The sequence below is a fragment of the Hylaeus volcanicus genome, chromosome 1 (assembly GCF_026283585.1).
Source record: "Hylaeus volcanicus isolate JK05 chromosome 1, UHH_iyHylVolc1.0_haploid, whole genome shotgun sequence".
In the NCBI taxonomy this organism is placed as follows: domain Eukaryota; kingdom Metazoa; phylum Arthropoda; class Insecta; order Hymenoptera; family Colletidae; genus Hylaeus; species Hylaeus volcanicus.
Genome location: NC_071976.1, coordinates 2,078,835 through 2,099,682, shown reverse-complemented (window position 1 = coordinate 2,099,682; position 20,848 = coordinate 2,078,835). Strand labels below are relative to the sequence as shown.

Below are 20,848 nucleotides of genomic sequence, written 5' to 3'. Positions count from 1 at the left end.
TGCAAAGGAAATTGTTGTTCAGAATCGTCTCAGCTACCCCCCATTTCTGGCTCCTCCCCGACTTTTGGGACACCCTGAATACTAACGTAGAAAATCATTTACTGATTGTGAGATGTGAACTGTCTCTAAATAGGTCGGTAGTTAAATTGTTAAATGGCATTTAAATAAATATATGAAAATTGTGCCCTCTGTAGGGACGCCCATGTGCGTCAGCTGTGCGCCACGTTCGGGGCATACTTCAAGTAGTTGACTCAGTCAGTAAAACGGCACACTTGGTGACGAGACATTTTGTTGTCGCCGTCACTAATAGATTCTCAATTTCTCGGATAGTATCGCGCGAAATTTTGTGTCTATTTCCATTCATCGACCAGCTAGCCTCGACTTTGAACAGTGAGCGCAATAAAGGATAGCGAATTTAAGTCAATCGTCGAAGAAAAAGTCATGGCATACACTGCTATGGACGTGACCGCAGAGATTGAGCTATAAGCTCGTCCGTTCTTTCATGGCGAATGGTGCATTCTGGTTTAATTTATGGTTTTAACCGATTAGCCTACTAATTTGGTGACTTGCTGGGTGCAATGGCTGAAAAGATTGTTGTGCATGGTAATACATCTCGTAAATCTGTGATGTGTATTAACGTCGACCAATTTTCGAGACATCGCGTAAAGTGTGTTCGGTGTTCCTGTATTCGTTAAAAATCATCGATTCGATTGGGTGTCGTGTCGTTTAACCTTTTTAAATTAACGAAATCGGAGAGAATATCAAAATAAGATTTTCTTTAGCTAATCTTTACGCATCTTCACAGTTTTACGGAAATCTCCCTGGTTTGATAGTTACACAGTAATATCTCATGTACACAATGATTCGATATGGAGTACAGCTTACTTTTTACCCCCTTTTCATAAATTACATATGTATATGATGTTCTTTTTAAGTTTCCTATCTTAGTCTTAATTATTTGCATAAATCTCTCAGCATTATTAGTTACTCCAAACAATTAGTACATTTGTCACAGAAACTACAGTAATTTAATAAGATACATTTTTTCACTTAACGTAAAGTGTAGATTTAATAACGATCGAGTTGCAGTTAGAGAAATATTAGTATCGAAAGGATTCACTTTTTTACAGCAAAATTGTTTTCGATTATTCTAACGTTTATTTTCATTCGGTAACTACAACTGGGAGTAGCTACGTCGTACTATATCATGTAAAATTACCAAATTCCAAAGCAAACTAGTAATAATAAAAACCATAGAACAACATAAAATATCAATTCGATAAACACAAGACGCCATTGGATAAAATATACCTAAGAGGCTTGGTTAACACCACGGTAACTCATTCATCGTTTGCTCCGTGATTCTAGCGTTTAGTGTAACAGCTACCGGAGTTCAACTCGGATGTTTTGGCAGCTGATTTAATTCTTACTGACCATTATCCGTAGAAATATTTTGAAAATTTTTGGACTGTCCATGCTAATGGAAGGATCGCGTGGTGTTGTGACAGTAAATTTTTTGTGGTAGTTCGATACTAAGTAAGGGACAACGCACGATAAAGCTTCTTGCTTTATTCGGGGAAGTAGCGAACGATGACGTCATGTGCTGAAACATAAGCTGTTTTCACCTTGTTCCGCTACAACAGTATTTCGCGGGTACAGGTGCGATATATTTTCTTTGTGGTATTCAATTTAGTCGAAAATCTATCGAGCGAAGTAGCAAGACAAATAATAGCGCTAACGCGAGCATAATTGTTCGCGTTGGTCTTATTATCCGTCTCGTAATTCTTTGTTATTCTACGAAGCACAATTTGAGATAAAAATGTTCTAATGTACTGTTTTCGTTTAACCGTGACGCGTACTTGTTAGTGATTTTATTATTCTCGATGTGTTTACCGTGTAGTCGAATAAACATAATAAAGCATAGAGAGAAGAGATGCGGTTACGAAGATTGAGCATCGTTCGTTGCTATCGTATCTCTTGATAGCGACGTTTTATGTGCAGGTGCAAACAATATAAAATAAAAAAAATTTATTGGCGTTTTGATCGCTTAATAAATTAACAACACAATGGATTCTGAAGAGGAAACATACGATGATGTTGATTCTGGCAATGAATCCAGTGGGGATGATGTGGATTTTGCTATGGAAATAGAAGCTGAAAATCCAAGGGAACGGACAACAGATGTTGATGATTATCCTTTTGAAGTTTTGTCAACAGAGGAGATAGTGCAACATATGATTGATTCCATAAAAGAAGTGAATACAGTTGTAGAAGTATGTTAAAAAAATACTTTAAAAAGTTTATTTGTTTTTTAAATTTTGATAATTGTAATAATATTGAATAATATGGCAAAAAATAAATTCTGAGTTACATCTGAATCTAATTATAGTACTTGATGATTTAATTATAGATACCAGCAACAACCACACGTATTTTATTGAATCATTTTAAATGGGATAAAGAAAAATTAATGGAACGTTTCTATGATGGGGATCAAGAAAAATTGTTTGCAGAAGCAAGAGTTATTAATCCATTTAGGAAGGGTCCATTAATAAATAGAAATCAATCTTCTCAAAGCTCTTTGGTAAGTGAGCTCATATTTGTTCATTTTCTATATACAAAAAACAATGAGTATAATATTGATATTTATAATTTCTAGTCTAGAAGAACATCAACAAATGGTACAGAGGAGTGTGGAATTTGTTTTATGGTTCAACCAACTGCGGTATGTGCTCATAGATTTATATTAAATACAATGTAATATATATTAAAAATATTGTCTTGTTATAATGTAATATTTTTATAAAAAAATTAGTTGATGACTGGACTTGAATGTGGACATCGCTTTTGTACTGGTTGTTGGGGAGAGTACCTCACTACCAAGATTATGGAAGAAGGGGTGGGTCAAACAATTGCATGTGCAGCACATGCTTGTGACATTTTAGTAGATGATGCGAGCGTTATGCGTCTTGTAAAAGACTCTAAAGTTAAACTGAAATACCAACATTTAATAACAAATAGTTTTGTCGAAGTGAGTATTATCTCGTGAATTTTCATTAAAAAAATTATTATTAAAATATACTAATTATTATTTTGTTTTCAGTGTAATAGGTTACTAAGGTGGTGTCCATCTCCAGATTGTAACAATGCTATAAAAGTACAGTATATCGAAGCAAGACCTGTGACTTGCAAGTGCGGCCACACATTCTGTTTCCATTGCGGTGAAAATTGGCACGATCCCGTGAAATGTCATTTACTCCGTAAATGGCTAAAGAAATGCGACGATGATTCGGAAACATCAAATTGGATTGCTGCAAACACAAAAGAATGTCCCAAATGTAATGTCACCATCGAAAAGGATGGTGGATGTAATCATATGGTCTGTAAAAATCAGAATTGCAAAACTGATTTTTGTTGGGTATGCCTTGGACCGTGGGAACCGCACGGATCTAGTTGGTATAATTGTAATCGTTACGACGAAGAAGAGGCTAAAGCTGCCAGAGACGCTCAAGAAAAATCAAGATCCGCGTTACAAAGATACTTATTTTATTGCAATAGATATATGAATCATATGCAGTCATTGAAATTTGAAAGTAAACTTTATGCAAGTGTAAAAGAAAAAATGGAAGAAATGCAACAACATAACATGTCATGGATCGAGGTAAGATTAATTGAAATCAAACGAAAAGTGTATTTTACAAATGCGTTATTCGCGTTAAATTAAATCATAATGTCATTTTCAGGTACAATTCTTAAAAAAAGCAGTGGATATTTTGTGTTCTTGTAGACAGACTCTTATGTATACTTACGTTTTTGCTTATTACGTGCGAAAGAACAACCAGTCTGTGATTTTCGAAGATAACCAAAAAGATCTAGAGGGCACAACAGAACGTCTCTCGGAATATCTCGAAAGAGATATCACAAGTGAAAACCTTGCTGATATTAAACAAAAGGTTCAAGATAAATACAGGTAAGTTGTTGGGTATATTTACGAGAGGAGTCGTATTTTACCCGGCATTGTATTAAAAATATTTTTCTTACTTTTACAGATATTGCGATAGTCGGAGAAAAGTGCTTTTGGAACATGTACATGAAGGTTATGAAAAGGACTGGTGGGAGTATGTGGAATAGAAAGCTATACCAGCTTTATTTTTTAGGGGTGTGAGACAAGTTTTCCTTCTTGTCACTTTTGCCCCAGCTGTGATAAATCAAGAAAGATGACAAGAGACAAAAATAGAGCATGTCACCAAGTGATTTACGTGTTAGATATACTTTAAACACAATATGATCTGTGGCAACACATATATCGTTATGAATTTTGAATTAATTAAAATTGAATCCTATTACCATCGGGTTAAATGTAAAATACTTTTGTATTGATTACTGATGCTAATTTGCGCTTACTGTGTGCTATTCATCGTTGCATATTTCGATCCTTCATAATATGCCTTGCAATACGATATTTTTGAATCTCAAATGAACTTTCATGTGCAGACACATCAGACGATCACGAAAGTACGAACAAAATCGAACAGTGTGTCGCAATACTGAACAAAAGGTTATATCAAATTTGCTTAATATATTTTAATGCCATAGTGTAATAATACAGTGCACCTTTTCATAATAATATAAGATTCTCTAGAAAGGTATTTAATTGAACATTAAAGAAAAAAAACTTTTCAAGAGTTCTTTAAATAGTACGTGGAAAGGTTAATATAGAACTAGAATACTTTAATCTGTCTCTTATTATCAGTCCTGTTCATTCGATTTATGAAGGGATAATTGAACATGACAGACTATCGGTGCAAATAAGATTCATAAAATATCTTAACATTTTGCTCTATTTTGGACAGCAATACGTCCAGGCTATCATTGCCAATCTTTATAAAAATTGAATTAAAGTGATCATGTCGTCAGTATCGTGTGCGATTTGTCTATCGAGTTATACTTCTTTACCGTTTACTTTATTGTTATTATTATTATTCTTCTTTTGTACATGATAATATCAAAAGGCGCTATACTTGCAATCAGTGATTCATGTACATATAGGCACAACAAAGTCAAAATTGATGTAGAATTATGAAAAGAAAAATACTCAAAATGCCGATGAAGCACAGAAACTCCTTGGTAGGAATTCAGATTTTTTATCCTCGATACAAATTTCGGGATCATGTCCACTGTTTACGTTTATTCGGTGTAAGTGGCTTGACCACTCGCTTGATTGACGGCTGTGTAAATAAGAAAGGTCGATTCCTGGAATAAAAATGTCTCGCATAGTCGTTACAAATCCCCAATCACACCCGATTTTACGACGTTTATCGAGGAGTTTCTGTAGATCTCTAAATCGTTGGCTCGGGACAAATTATCAGAATCGAACTCGCATAATATAAAGGGGTCCAATATTTCTAGGAGTTTGTAGCATACACTATTTTACTTTTAGTATATTGTTTAACGAAAGATTCAATTTATTAGCATTATGTATTTATACGACAATTTTTACATATTCATTATATGTGATCATACATCATATCATGACTTTATTTGTTCGAAATTTAAAAGAAAAAAAATTAGCATTTCACATTTCATTCATGACAGTACTGTCGCTTGCGTTAAATTGTGTTTATTAAATGTGATATTCTCATAATGCTGACGATGTGTTTCATATATCATTAGCCAATTAATTCGAGGTTAATGACCATGATACAATGATCACTTATTGTTGTATAAGTGGGGAACGAAATAAGTGTTCCGTTTGTACAGTTATATAGTTATATATTCACACATAAATGCATAATACATACTTATATATAGTTGTAATATCAATATTAGCAAACTTAAAGTAGAAACATTTGAAGGTTTATTAAAAAAAAAAGTTGTTGATTCTTACTATTATCCACGTTAGGGAATAAAAAAGTAAAATGCAGTTGTTTTCTGTACAGTCACAAAATTCGAGTAGAAGTAAGAAGACTGTTAGATATATTCACATGAAATTATTCTCTAGTTTCGTGGTTTTGTATTGTATATTCATGTAATGCATAAAATTATAAATAATAATCAGGGAATCACCTTTTTTTATATTCAACAAATGTAAAAAATATTCAGAAAAGCTTAAAAAACTTACATGTAATCCGTGTAATAATTATTTGCCTTTAAAATCGTGTACGTTTATTAACAAAATAAACAGTACTAGAATCTTTCAATAACACCAAGAAATTGACATTTAAAAAAATGACAATAGTACTCGAGAAGGCGTTCTTAGATCGAACGTTTTTTGTATCCAATGATTTTCAATTATCGGCAATATGTACACAAAAGCTACGTAAAAGGATGTATTTAATTATGCAATCAAAAGATCAGTGCTGCACGCTGGTACTTTATTAATATTATTTCGTTTGTTCAAAGACTAAAATAATGCAAGTCATATAGTAGTACTCTCACTAATAATCGTGTAGTTTAGACATTTTTTGGTTTTTCAATACTTGCATTCTAGCATCGATAAATCAATATATTTTGAGTAGTACGTAGACTGTATTTATGTTTGAATAAGTATACTACTTTAAATAAAACTATATCAACATCTGCAAAATATATTTTTAATAATTCTAGTACTAAAATATTATATATCTTTTAAGAAGATACCTTTTCGAGATTCATTTGTTCGGTAGCAATAAAATTCTGCTTCCTAAATTATTTTTCCTTTTTACGTTCTTTAGGGGTTATGTTACGTATAACCTAGTGCGATTAAGAATACTTGTTTACGAAAATGTCAATGACCTTTGTTCTCCATTCATTTATTATCATTCCCTACTATTTTCAAATATATTAGAGTGATATTTTTTATTGTATCCAAAAACAATGGGGTTGATCCAACACATTTCGTAAAAATGAATTTTTTTTTGTTACAGGTATATAAAATAATTGATACCACTAAGAAAATTGATATTTTGTAGAAACGTTTATTATCTCCGAATACTTATATAAATTTTTTGCAATGTTATTAGAAGCTACCGCATATAATATTCAATGTTGTTTAAAGATGTTTACCATATATTTAACGAGCACTGTCACATGGATCGCTTTTTATAAATTCTAAGCGTCCACGATGGTCTTCGAACGACAAGGAAATTTATTATTTAATATATTTTCTACCTAAAATAAATTATAAATAAATATACTTAGATTGCTTCTACCTAAATTCAATATAATTTTGAGATTCTTGTTCGACATAAATATCTGAAACGTCAAATTTTGAGTATCGTATGAAAATTATTTTGATAAAATATCTAGATTAACGTTAAATAAGATTTTCTTTTACTAATTCAACTAGTCCAACGAGCTGCGATTATTACACAATACGAATATAATAGGGAACTTTCATCGTTATCCTTCGCTCGTTTAAATATTTCTTGCAATTATCATAAAAAAAAAGTACGATGTTTGTAATTCGTGTGATATTAGTACGATGATTGTACATACTGCATGGCCGACGCTGAATTTACACATCGCGCATTCATTAGGAATGCATACGAAAGATTCACTTTCGAATCACACGATTCCATTTTCGATGTTAATGGAAAAGCGTCGTACAAACTCTTGGAAATTGTTTTTAAGCGCATTTTGGTAGAATATAAGTACGCTAAAAGGTCTCGCGTAAAACGTACCCTGTGCGACTTGATCTGTGAGTGTGTATCAGGAGGTTACAGTTAAAATTGTTGCAACCAAGCCAAGTGTGGCACCAGTCATCAGAAGACTCCTCCAGATCGCTCCGCTAATCTCTTCTGCCACGGGATATTCTATACACAGCTGATCCTGAACAAGCATAAAGTTATTTTGGAATAAGTAGAACAAGAAAATACATTTATTAATACTATCTATCGATTGGTTGATCGACTGGTCACGTACCCATCCTCCGTATCCTTTGATAAAATGCGCAACTTTTTCGCCAATAAATCTGGAGACGTACAGCGGTAATTTCTTCTTCAGAGCGTGCATTCGTCTGTCCCGTGCCCAGAGAGCGAGTCTGCCCATAAATGCGTACAAACAAACGATTCTTGCCCATGTAACTCCACCGTGTAAAAAGAGCTCATCCGCGACTCCCATGAACGCTTCGTACGCCGTGTCCGGTACGACGTTCAAACGGTTCACCATACTCGCAAATAGGATACTGTGTTTGTTTAGCATCTGATACACATTGTGTCTCATACTCCTAGAGACCGGGTCCCGCGATATAAGATAAATATCTTCTTTCAACAGATATCGTATCACATCGTTCGCCAAACATTCCGCCGTGAATTCAATGGAGTCCTCGCAAAGGCTGTAGCGCTGAGAGGATGAAACTAATTGCGGGAAGAGATGTTGCAGACGAATCTAAAAGAGACGATCCTTTTTGTAACATCGAATAACATTTGCTCGCTGATAAATAAAAATAATATGTATTCGTAATCATCTTCCTGGTACGAACGGTACGATTCGTTTGAGATTTTTAATTCTAAAAGTTAATAATTCAAAGAGGACAGGTATCGAAAATGAAAATATTTATTCGAATAAATACGCTAAATCCTAAGGCTACGATTATGCGTTATTCTTGTAACAATGATGTATGATAAATGAAAATCTTATGAAATAAATCTGTAAGAGAAAGCGCGATGGTAATTGAACGATTAACGGTACTTCGTTCTCGTTGCATCAAAGATCAAATACGACGAATGATTTCTTAGAAACGATTGTTATCGAAACTTATTATAAATCCTCGAGTCAACGCGACCAAGAAAAAGATTATCATGGCAAAAGAACAACAAATGTTTTGTACCTGTTGTTTCGATTCTTCCTACAATAATAAAAGCTAGTAATGAATTGAGAAAGGTATATATTACATTAAATGCAACATGGAATGCGATGCATAGTATTGCAACCAAGCAATGGTAGCGAATATGTTAACCCATTCAAACCTTGTGTACGTTACATTAATTGTATTATGATTTATTTTAACCTATTATCAATGTAAAGTTTAACTGTTAGAATTTCAGATGATTAAAATGTATTATTGCACTATTGTATAGGTTAGGGTTTTCCAATATCAACACTTTGAGTATTGGTTGCCTAAGTAATAATTTTATGAGTAACCAATGATAGGATATAAAGAACTAAGGAACAATGGATTAAAAGGACCTATTCAAATTGATATTAATGTGTATTACACTGATTTGTAGCATTTTTGTTAACTTCAGCTTGATAGTGTAGAGCTAAAAGCACTATTACAACGCTTTATAAGGTAAACCCTACAGACCCTTTCATAAAAGTAATGTTATCGGTCATTGGACATAATCTACTTAAACTAATCATGGTTTACTAAAGTTTAGAGTAATGGAATATTCTTGTTTATACATGGAAAACAAAGACTTGGATTGTAACCTGGTAAAGTACTTTACGATTCTCTTTCCACAAGAAATGTACATGTTTCGGCTTGTCTCATCTTTGTGAAACATGTGTATACATAAGACCTTTAGAATGAAATTATCCTACTTAACACATGTTAATAAATGATAAACCTGATTATAATATACATTTGTCAAATAAGAATAAATGGAAGGAGAAAAATAATACAAAACCATTTCTAACTTGGGATTTATTTAGGAGCTAAGAGGAGGTAACAATTAATAATTTAATGTTTGCTTTGTGGTTTTAAGGCAAAATGGACAGTATCGATCTTCCCTTTGAAAAGCGGCTTTCTCACGTGAGCGGGACGAAGAGAGGGGAACGTAACGCGTGCAAGAGAGAAACCATGGAGAAGTGCCAAGGTTGGAGAGAGAGGAAAGTAGAGCTCATTGACAGCCAGCGGAGATTAAAGCACGTAAGACCGGCAATCGGCGCGGTATAGTTACCTGGCAAACTTCGATGAAAGACATAGCGGTATTGGCGGTGCCGATAGCATATCGGCACAGACCGCCGTTATCGTCGCCAATCACGGTTCCAACGGCTACGGCGCTGTTGTTACAATCGTCGTCGGCGATCACAGTTTCACCGCTTCCGTCGTCGCAGTCGTCGTGGTCGTTGCAGGCTCGCTCGCTCGGCGAATTCCTGTTACCGGGGGGATCGCATTCCAGGATGCCGCCCACTCTGGAATGTGGTTCCCCCCGCACTGACGCACCCTGCCCCTCTCCGACCGCGTCGAGGATCTCATTGTTCGGTGGTGCACCGTCGTCGCCGGCCATCCTCGTGTACAACCGCCCGCACTGATCTCTTCCAGGCACCGGCTGTCTGGCCACCGACTCTCGTCGACGAGATGCTCGCACACCTACGGAGGAATCCTCGTGGCCGTGTTAACGTACCCTTTAGAACATCGCCAGTGCGTTCGAGTGCCTTGGTGAAAATCGCCCGAAGCGCCGGGTTAACGAGGGCACACCGCGCACACCGAAAATCTTTGGCTCGCCTGCCCCGGACGACGTAACGCTCTCTACTTTCCCGCGGCCATTTCCGAACCACCGACCGCCAACCCGCACCCCACTTCTCTGGTTGCCGCGTATCCCCGCCATTCCTTTGACGTTTCCCACCGTTCCACACTGTTCAGTTCTCCTTCGTCGGTACACTGCTCTGTACGGGCCGACACACGCTCCTCGCCTGGACCACACAACCTTACGAACTTCTATGGATCATTCACGTTTTCTCCCCACCATTGACTGCCGGCGTATTCCGGCACGCGGTCCACACTATCTCGCTCCCGCGCAACACAAACGTATCGGCTGCACCTAGCAATGGGACTAACGTGATACGTAACAATGGTACCAAGCAATTGGATACCAAAGTGGTAACCAAATTGGCGATTAAGTTGCCGTCAGATTCGCTGTTACCTATAGCTCACGAGCTCACATCAAGTCTACCGCGCGACAAAGAGTGTCGAGAGCGAGTGATAATTTGGATGCTTTGCTTTTTTCTAATATGCTGCTTTTTTATATCTGCATATAAAGTTCCTGAAGTGGATCTGGTCTGCGTTAGTAGCCATCTCATCAATACTCGTGCGGGAGCATTTTGAAGTTTGATCATCTAAAGGTAGAAGAACTGTTAAAAAAAGCTATCTACCGCTAATTATCCATGATAAGTGTCAAAGCTCGAAGTGAGAAATCATCGAAACGGTGTTAGTCCCATCGCTAGCTATACCTACGGTTTTACCTGTGTGCGACGTGCCTGAACTATCTCCTTTCCACCTCCTTCTTCTTCGTTTGCGCCCTCTCTTCTCCTTTCTCTCTTTACTCTCCTTCTCTGCGAGGCGCCATCGATAACCTTCCCCCTTCACCCCGGAGGGCGCTCTCGCGCACGTGCACCGACAGCCACAAACGCGAACACTTACCTGTGTGCGCTCTGAGAACCGAACGAACGGAATTTTCGATGGAACGCGGAGTTCGCCTGGTATCGGGCACCGTTTCCCAGGCTATGTTCTCGCCGTTACATTATTTACGTGGAACGTTCGTTAAATGCTGACTGCGTGATTCGAGATGGAAAGTATCGTGATCTCGATCTGGGCTACCTCCGCAGAAATTCCGTTCGTCAACGAATTCGCGAGTCCTCTTTGCATCTGTAATGACCAGAGTGGTTAATATATTGAGAATTTTGATGACTGAAAAAGTTAAAGTCATGTATTCCTAAACAGCACAGTGTGCTTTCATTGTGATTATATCTTTAACACTGCCGGTTGTCCAGTTTTCTCTTGGAGAAGTCTTTGTTAGTATATTAATTAATGTATTCGCGTGAAGTATACAAAGGATATCGTGACGATAACGTTACCTTCATCTACAAGTTATTTTTAATCCCGTAACGAAAGCGGTTGATCGATTGCAAGAAATTGCGACACTTATGGCGATCAGCGTGCTCGGTGAAAGCCACGTCACGGTTGCTGACCCAAAGGTGACGTAGGACCGTCGGGGATGACGATAGTATTCCAGTCATTGGTAGTTTACCATTTCATTGATGCCGTGCTCCCTATCATTACGACTTCCTGCTGTACAAGTCGCATGATCCACAATTTCTTATCGCGTTACAGAGCAATGTAGTGAAACGCAGAACTGAATCACTAGTGATTACTTATATCATTGCTCAAGACAATACTCTTTCAACGAAATCTGAATAGCACAACTATAAAGTTGTTTTTAGAAGGTCATTGTATACACACGAAGAAACGCAAAATAGATGGAAACATTTTCTAAAATTATACATATATTCAACGACAAAAACAATGTTTTAAATTCTTAAAGAAACGATTATTCAAAAGAAAATTTAGAGGGAGAACGTCCAGTCGCGCAGCGACGGTTGATTGCGCGCAACGATATAATTAATTACGAGTCCAGCTCTGACGCTACGGCAGTGATAGTGCCATGGAAAAAGTCGAGCAAAATGGTATTGGAAGACGGCACAACAGCGTCCGCGGTTTGGTTCACACATAACAAATGCGATTTCCATCCCCGACGCTGCAAAGCGCAGTGGTACCATGGTATATTTCCAAGAAGGAATTATTATGTTGAAACTGGTCGGCGTGGATGGTGGATGCCGGCTGACTCTGATCGTCGGCGCGCGACCGTGTCCGCTCCTTTCTGCCTGTGCAACCTTCAAAGGCCACAGAATGCGTCGATGAATGAAGTAGGAAAGTTGCAGAGTGCCCGCCGACCGGATGTGTATACTAGGTGGCTAAGAAAACGAGAGGTCTCGACGTTAGTCGGTGACGAACTAGTTTTGAGCCCCCTCTCGCCAACGGAATGCTGCTAGACGTTGCGTCGGCAATTATCAATCCTTCTGTCTTCATTCAGACGACTTAGACGCATCCCAGTTGATCCTATGAAATACTTTCACTTCTGTTTGTTTACTCTAGCAAATCGCAGAATGCAACTTTTCTTTATATCTTGAATTTCTTTTGATAATACTCTGCAAGAACATGGAATGTAGGTTACGTTGCAGCGGCCAATATTTGGTACTTTATTCCAACTCAAGAAATGGGCCGTTCAGGCTGAGGAAAATAGTTGTGGAATTGTTTGGGACTCTTTGCTATATAGTATCGAATATCTTTGTATCGAATATTGTTAGGTTAGGAATTCGACAATCTTTTCCGAAATGTTTCCCGTAGCTGCGAGTCGATAGAATAGTGTCAACAGTTTCTGGGAAAATAGAATTCGCAGGTGCACACTACTCGAGGCGGTTTACCTTTCTATACCAAACACGGATAACCGTACACGTAAGGCATTAAAGCCTAGCAGCCGGACATGGATAAATTGGCAATATGACTCACGTGTAAATGACATCTAATTGGGTCATTATCTCACAGTGGCTTCTTAAAGTGGCGAGAGACGCAATAAGAAGCTTCGTTGATCGCGAACATTTAGCGCGACGAATTCCTTGATGTGAAGCGTTAAGAAAAATTCAATCAACGCCAAGTCTATCGCATTCCTGCATTCCAAGCTGAATGCTGTTTATCGGATCTTCCAGCTTTATATACCCACGCACAATTGACCAACTTGTGTTTCTTTCGTTACCATTTCGCACTATGGAGTCGCGCGTATCGTTCTTCTCCCTCGATAACCGATCACTACTCGAATTACCTTAGATTGGTAACAATTATCTTTACTTTGTTTCGGCTAGTTGACCCGTCAAGTTCCCTTACGATATGACAACTGTTTTCATCGATATTACATAAAGAAAAAATAGCGAAGTGTCATGGAAAATCATAGAGATCAATTGTAAGTATGCAAAAATCTCTGGAATTACTTTCTACTAAAAAATAATATCAAGATTCATTGTACATTACATCAGACCCGAAGAGGTTAGAATAGCGATTTGCTTTGGCTGGAGTTCGTAACCTTGTTCGTCCTTTTCGTCGATGTTTGATCATCTGATACTTTAGCCAAGTAAAAAAACGATAAAAACTGTATTCCGTCTCATTAGTGCGTCGAGCAAAACTGACAAACGTATCAACTGTCACGACATGTGACGAGACGGATCTTGTTTTGTCGTGTTAGACCGATTGAAAATATTGCTTCGTATTGTTTTCTCTTGACGAAGTGGACCGTGGGAATACAAGAGAGTGAGCGGCACATAGTATTTCAGGGGAACTTGTGGTAACCGGCTCTCGGTAGCTTTTCTTACCGTCATTCATGATACTATGGTACGGCAATAGGATGATTGCTTGACGGCCAGTGCCTAAAGTGGATAAAGTCTTCTATAGTAATTTAACTCGAGCCTGGGTACAGGGGTGCAGAGGCCTTTCGGTAATCTCTCTTTTTATTTTTTAACTTGCCAATATAAATCATAACGTAGAATTGTTTTTCCGCTTGGCCCTACTTACTGCTCGCAATTACCCAAGTTCCACGCTCGGGAAAATTAAATCAACGTTGCAATCGTTTCGCGTACAACGATCCGCTAATTGGATATCCTTTTGGCGGGCTTGACGCATTAGTGCTCCGCCATTTGCAATTTTTCGACAGACGCGAACAAGTGGCGAATAGATGCCGACGTGAAGAGCGTAAGTCTACGAATGTAAGTAAAGTAAAAAATATCACGGTTCCGCGATCGCGATTCATTTATCGTCCCTAATCGTTCGTAAATCGTAGATTTATTGTTAACGTAGCTAAAGTAGTAGAAATAAGTATTGAAACAGGCATGGATTCGAAAATGTTCTTCCGTTATTCTTTGCTTAGACGAGACCTCCAAACAACGAATCATTTTTATTGAACGATTATAAAATTATATAACTTTAGTATACGGTAGTTATTCTTAACTTGAGTTTTATTACTTCCGCGAAGCTGTCAATGATCGACCGTATTATACCCCTCGACGACGATATCATTTTTTCTACTATTGCAGGGCGGTAGAGCGGAAGGAGGGGTGAGAGGAGGGGTCCCACTGCCTGATTTCGCGGTCCCGTGCGACGTCCCTGAGATGGCAGTGGTACTAACAGATTGACAGACGTACTCGCCGCGAACTGACCCCTTCGTAGTGATTTAGTTATCTCTCTATCGACGCCTCGGCCAAGTCGTACACTTCGTTTGTATCAAGAGGGACGGTAAAAGACAAAAATAAAAGTGCTGCCGGAAGTGTTGTATCAGAAGGTAGCGTGCGCTCTTCGCTGAATGAGCTTCTGCCGGTTCGGGATCCTTTCGGGGCGAGATATTATGATTAGGTCAGTATGTTTACTTTGTGTCCGATTTATCGGTTTTTTTTCGTGAATGTTGCGCGTCCGCGACGTTCGATCCTTGAATTTCTGCTGACCTCTGTGACGAAAAAGGTAAGGCTCACAGAATTATAGTAAGCGTGGCGAAAATTCCTCTTAAGCAACAGGTTCTCTTTATCGATGGAGATCCGAAGATCGATCGAATTTGAGGTTATTTCGTGTTGAGATATTTGGTTCTCGAATAGATTGAGTGAAATATATCAAATAAATTTGTGTGAGCTGTCGTTCCAATGATTATTTAGACATTATGGAAGATATTGTATATCTAATATTGTACGTTAGTCGAACTGTTAGTAGAACTGTATCTAATGTAGACAGATTATTTTCTAGTTACTTTAATTCGAAGTACATTATTTTAAGGACACAATGGGGTTGAATTAACTGCCGTTGACTGTGCTTTCCAAGTCCAATAGGGTGCAGGAGATAAAACGAATTCGTCGTCAAATCAGCTTACAGAGTCAGTTAATAAGCCTAGTATGATTTCGAGCGGAAATAGATCATACCGGTCGTTCGTGACACGTACAGGCAATCAGGATAAATGTAATCGTGTTTAAAGTAGCAGTTTTTGATACTCGTTCAACTTAGTGTGTGTGCAAAGTGTGCTCAAGCAACGGAAGATCTACATTATTTCAAATTTGTATGGTTTCTAATACAAAATTTTGCGTCTAATCAAGCTATAGCTTAGTCGAGAAAATTGTCATGTAAAGAGCGTCAAACAAAGTTACAAAAATTCTGTTCATTTTTCTTCCGCTAAGTGTGAATGATTTAGTGCAATTAAAACACAATTTACCGAATAAACTGGTAATTACACACATCGTTGACGTTCCTTATAATTATAGTTAATAATAGTTCACTCTGGGTAATCAAAATTTCTTATATCACTACTATGTATTCATTTTTCGCGAATGTGCAAATTATGTCGTATGAGGTGTCCAAAAAATCACCATGTATTTTCAGAAGTAATAGGAATTTTAGAAAAACCATCCATAAAATGCACCAATGATAGATATAATGCAAATATTTGTTGCGTTTATAACGTTTAAATGATACCTACGATGTACGAATCCCCTCGTCATTTTCATGCAAATTAACCGTGTAACACAGACATTCGTCAGATTTCTTTTATACGAGCCAGACACGCGATACAAAAATTAATCTCGTTTCGGTTACACGGGATCGGATGCATACGTATTATGTAATGCTATTAATTAGCGGCAGTTAATGATTGTGTAATGTTGTATGGAGTAATTAGAACGCGGAGCACGTTGCTCCATGCGTTTCGAACGAAATGTGTAACTTTCCATGGCGTTAATTTGATTTACCGTATTGCAGTCGAGCGATAAGAAAAAAGAAATGTTTGGCCATCGTTGGAATGTCGCTTACTCCAGCGAATTTGAAATCGCGACTTTATTATCGTATTGGGAATGTGTTCAGTCTCGCGTTTAGTTTCGATCGCAATGATTCATCGTGATTTTTATTCGTTACTGTATGGAGTACTGTATTACTCATTTTTGTATTCTCATAAATATTTACGTATTCTATACAGATTTGTTTTGGCAGAAAAGCTGTGTTACTCACATGTGGATCAACGTGTTAAATATATCGTATCATTCTTTTTGCAGGGAAAACGAGAAACAGTAAACGGATAATCGATTTTATCGTTATTGATCCTCGAAGAGGAAAGCCACGAAGTGAGACTTCGTGTGTTTTGTTTACATAATTTCCCCCGGAAGTTGTCACTGTCAACGTTATTCAAGTTATCAAAGGAACGTCTGCGATCTGATTCCTCTCTTCTTATGTGTCACCGAGTAATGCATAATAATAACGCATTCCTTTCTGATTTACGAAGATTTTCTCGGAACGAGAAAGAAGAACATGCTTTCAAATAACCGTACCAAAATCTTTTTACGAAATCTCGCTTTCGAACAATTACAGTATGGGAGTTGTTTACGAGATCTTTTATCTCTCGATAAAATACGCCATCATCTCTGTCCCAAAATGGAGAACAAAAATATATCTCTGGATTGTTTAGAAAAAAAAAAAAAAAATGAAAGACTTGATTTACGTCAATAAATTAATAATAGAAAATGAAACGGTCACATGGTAAATTGATTCAAGGTTTTCAACGATATAGTTGACAAGGAAACATACGTACATATACCGAAGACACGGAGATCTGACACACCAACGAGTTCGTGATTTACAATCTGATTTTGAAATCCTGTTTGTAACTGGATTCGCTAACAGGCAGATTTATTACGGAACGCATACGACTGATCTACTTAAAACTTTCTGCGTAACCGGATGCTACGTCGAGGAATCAGGGGTATAAATATTAATTCATACACATAGTTGTATCCCGTACGATAGAACAGACATTGTCACTTGTTATTCTTATCGTAATTTGAGTTCGTAGAATTCTTCGCGTGAGATACTACTCGCGCCTTGCAAATTTTTCCCACCGCGTGTTTTGCTTCCTTCGCTCATTTTATTTACAAAACAGTTGATTCCTGCTCGTAATACGTACGATTCTTACATCACTTAATCCTGATAAGAGTGACGCAACTCGAACGGTATAAATTTTCCGGGGGAGGTGCTTTATGCTTGCCTTTCTTCTAATTATATCGTCGAAGAAAACTCGAACTCTGACTATTTACAACTAATCTGTTCAAATTTTGCTTATCTCAGCCTATCTTTGTCTACTCTATTTCAACACTCTCTTGTTCGATATACGACCCCCCCAGATTCCTATAGTTAGTTTAACTTTCACGACTCTAACTCAGCGTCCAACTTCGTTCTAGAACTTTTCTTTTAACAGCGTTGGCGGTTCAAAACAATGAGAACGAACACGTCCAACACGTTCCACGCGTGTGCATTCGGTGTTCGCAGAGAGCACCGTACGTCAGGACATAAAAGCGTAATGCGAATCACGCGCGTGTACTATCATGCGTGATCACTATAGCGTCCTCGGGTTGCCGTAGTGATTCATAAAACGTACTGACGTCACCAACGTGCTCGGTGGGACAATCAACCGGCAAGCAACGTAAAAATGTTGCGGATCGCGCGTCACGTAGTGCACGGTCGCACTATCGCGTGGGTGGGTGCTCGAAGCTGAATGGAGGTCGGATACACGTATCATTTCCATGAAATCGGGAAACTCGGCTGCACCGTTACCTTACAGGGTATTTGCAATTGAAATTTTCTGATCACTTCGATCTTTTAACGTGGGTTTTCAATTTCAAAAACAGGGTATGCAAGTAATATAAAAGTTGCATTTGAAATTAGAGTTTGTCTAGTTTTCTGTTGAACACTATCCGACCAACGACAGATTTTTGTCAATATTTGAATTGATCGCTGCGAGTACATTCGAGTATCTCGAATACAGCGAGGTATCGATCCACCAACTTGGTCGGTATCGTAGGGAGCTGGATCAATCTGGACTCGGTGGATAATAAACTGCACTGGAGCTTGAGATTAGCAAACATTTATTTGAATACTCGATCGCGATTTTTAGATGGTGCCCTTCGGATAGTAATTTATTTATTTTCTTTCCCTTTTCCACTCGAAGAATAATTTTACTAAACTCATGTACACATACTTCTCTTACTCAGGCATATATCTTTGCCGTGAAAATCCTCGAATATACTTAAACGATAAATGACGATCCGTATCCAAATATAGAGTATCAACGAGAGATCCACAAGAGTACACTAATGAATCGTGCTTCGTAAATTTAACCAGCTGATGCATCGGCGCACGTCTCACAAATTCAACAAAGTTTCGATAACGTCATCTTTGGTTAGAATGCCGAAGACCAGAGTCCGTGGCAATATTTACGGTGCGCGCAAACCCTTGGTGCATTAATCTCGCGTTACTGAATCATCGGTAACATTATTCGGAAGCATGGAATCAGCATGCAACGACTCGATGGTAGCTGTCTCGTTTTACCGTACTTATCCGCAATTTTTTATTCCGATTCGTGCAACAAATAGTTATTTAATAATTATTATAGATTATAATAAGATCGAGTCATTCAAGTTTCTTGGCGTATTTTCTTACTAAAAAAATAAAATCCCAAAGCACTTTTCGAATATAGTTTTGAACTTTTCGCAATGGTGAGAGAAACGTTGAATCATTTTATCTCACAATCAGCGAGAATGAGAAAAGGCATGTCGACGAGCAAAACAGAGGCGAATGGAGACAATCATTGCGCGGCGAGACAATCGATTACATGATAGTCGTATATCATTGCCTATATTAATGCAGAGCGTTGCAAGACAATGCAGCCGTGTTTCTTGTATGCTGCGTATATAAACGCGTATGTCAAGGCGTCTGGATACACGCCATATTTAATTCATTCGCAAAGGTTCGTCTTGATAACAACGTGATCTCGCTGATGAGTTTGGGCAATGAGTTTGTTCGGAAAAACAAGGATAGAACGGAACCGTAAGACTGAACAAGAAGATCTTGAAGGGGATTTTCGAAAAGAGAGTTTAGCGTTATATTAACAAAAAAATTCTAAAGCCTCTGTTGGAAAATTCTTTTAGCGTTTGATCGAAAGGGAAAAAGAAGTTCTGTTTGGAAATGATTAATTAGCAGTGATTCAGATCAATTCGTCGATGTATATCATTCAGAAATCCTTTGTGGCTACGCATAATATCAACTGGAGATCGTACCAATCGATATTAATATTAATTCTCTCTTCTCGATCGACGATAACGCTTTAAACTTTGATTTGATCTCGCTTATTTTATCTTATTTTTGGGTACGAAAACAATTTTACAGATTACTCGATAGCAGATTCGTGGAAACGAATTTGGACGCTTGGAATACCTAATATTTGATTTGGTCAAGCTGAAAAACCCGCTATCGATCAATATGTCTACATAAATAGAAGTACAGAAAATTCTAACAGTGTGCTACGTATTTTCGTCCAGCGTCATTTCTCTACCAGGAATTTGCTTAAATTTTAGCACACAGCAATCGTTTAACCCTAGAAACAAATATGTACAGAAAAACAACATTTTACGTGCAATCAACACTTCTCCATTCAAGTATCTTAACGCTGTATGTTTCACAAGAAATAAACAGAACTTCGAAAAGAATGAATTCCAAGGAAAACGTACGTTCGAACCTACGATGAATTTTTTCATTGTAAATTTCGTTTGCAATCTAAGCCAAGATAACGTACAAGTAACACCTGTAAGCAAATTGGTATTATGTCAAAACAAAACAAAGAAAGTGATGACATGGCATCGTGTCACGTTGTAAACATCGGATCCCTACCGTGACACTTTATATTACTTTCTGCAACAAAAAAACGCTCAAGTTGTTTGGCAGGTCTGGTTCGAATATAGTCTAATTAAGTTCGCGCGCGTGAGCTCCTTTAGAGGCGGGCAAACAAGACGAATGCAAAGATGCCGCGGAGTTTCCGTGTCTGAATACCGGAACGAAATAATGGACAATGTAAACATTGAATTTATCGGTAGTTTTCGTAGCATTTCCTATTTTAATGAGGCGCGATTGCGCAACGCGCGCTCGGAGCTCTGGTTCCACTTTGGCGCTGGTTAAGCCGCCTTTAAGATTTTCTGCAAACACTCTCTCCATTATCACACTTCCTTCGAAATGTGTCGACAAACC

At 37.9% G+C, this 20,848-nt stretch overlaps 2 protein-coding genes and 1 long non-coding RNA gene across 8 annotated transcripts; 2 read left to right on the top strand and 1 right to left on the bottom strand.

The window, feature by feature from the left end:
* Positions 1-238: 238 nt before the first annotated feature.
* LOC128881242 (E3 ubiquitin-protein ligase ariadne-1) lies at positions 239-4,399 on the top strand. 5 transcript variants are annotated; one of them, XM_054132098.1, is made up of 9 exons: positions 240-512; positions 1,369-1,659; positions 2,002-2,273; positions 2,411-2,584; positions 2,660-2,725; positions 2,816-3,031; positions 3,104-3,661; positions 3,744-3,970; positions 4,050-4,399. In XM_054132098.1, exons 3-9 carry the CDS (start codon positions 2,067-2,069, stop codon positions 4,129-4,131), a joined length of 1,530 nt encoding a protein of 509 aa, XP_053988073.1. In that variant the 5' UTR covers positions 240-512; positions 1,369-1,659; positions 2,002-2,066; the 3' UTR covers positions 4,132-4,399. The 5 variants fall into 5 exon arrangements, with proteins under 5 accessions (XP_053988101.1, XP_053988073.1, XP_053988063.1 ...); XM_054132088.1 differs by having other exon boundaries at positions 240-603; XM_054132117.1 differs by having other exon boundaries at positions 250-390.
* A 1,465-nt stretch (positions 4,400-5,864) lies between these two features.
* LOC128881274 (uncharacterized) lies at positions 5,865-11,961 on the bottom strand. 2 transcript variants are annotated; one of them, XM_054132187.1, is made up of 4 exons: positions 11,779-11,961; positions 9,882-11,569; positions 7,903-8,367; positions 5,865-7,809 (listed from the first exon to the last, which is right to left on the bottom strand). In XM_054132187.1, exons 2-4 carry the CDS (start codon positions 10,209-10,211, stop codon positions 7,690-7,692), a joined length of 915 nt encoding a protein of 304 aa, XP_053988162.1. In that variant the 5' UTR covers positions 10,212-11,569; positions 11,779-11,961; the 3' UTR covers positions 5,865-7,689. The 2 variants fall into 2 exon arrangements, with proteins under 2 accessions (XP_053988162.1, XP_053988171.1); XM_054132196.1 differs by lacking the exon at positions 11,779-11,961 and having other exon boundaries at positions 9,882-11,040; positions 11,167-11,586.
* A 1,812-nt stretch (positions 11,962-13,773) lies between these two features.
* LOC128881298 (uncharacterized) lies at positions 13,774-17,738 on the top strand. Its single transcript, XR_008458037.1, has 3 exons — positions 13,774-14,514; positions 14,842-15,157; positions 16,831-17,738. It is a non-coding gene; the product is annotated as an uncharacterized LOC128881298 (long non-coding RNA).
* Positions 17,739-20,848: the final 3,110 nt, after the last annotated feature.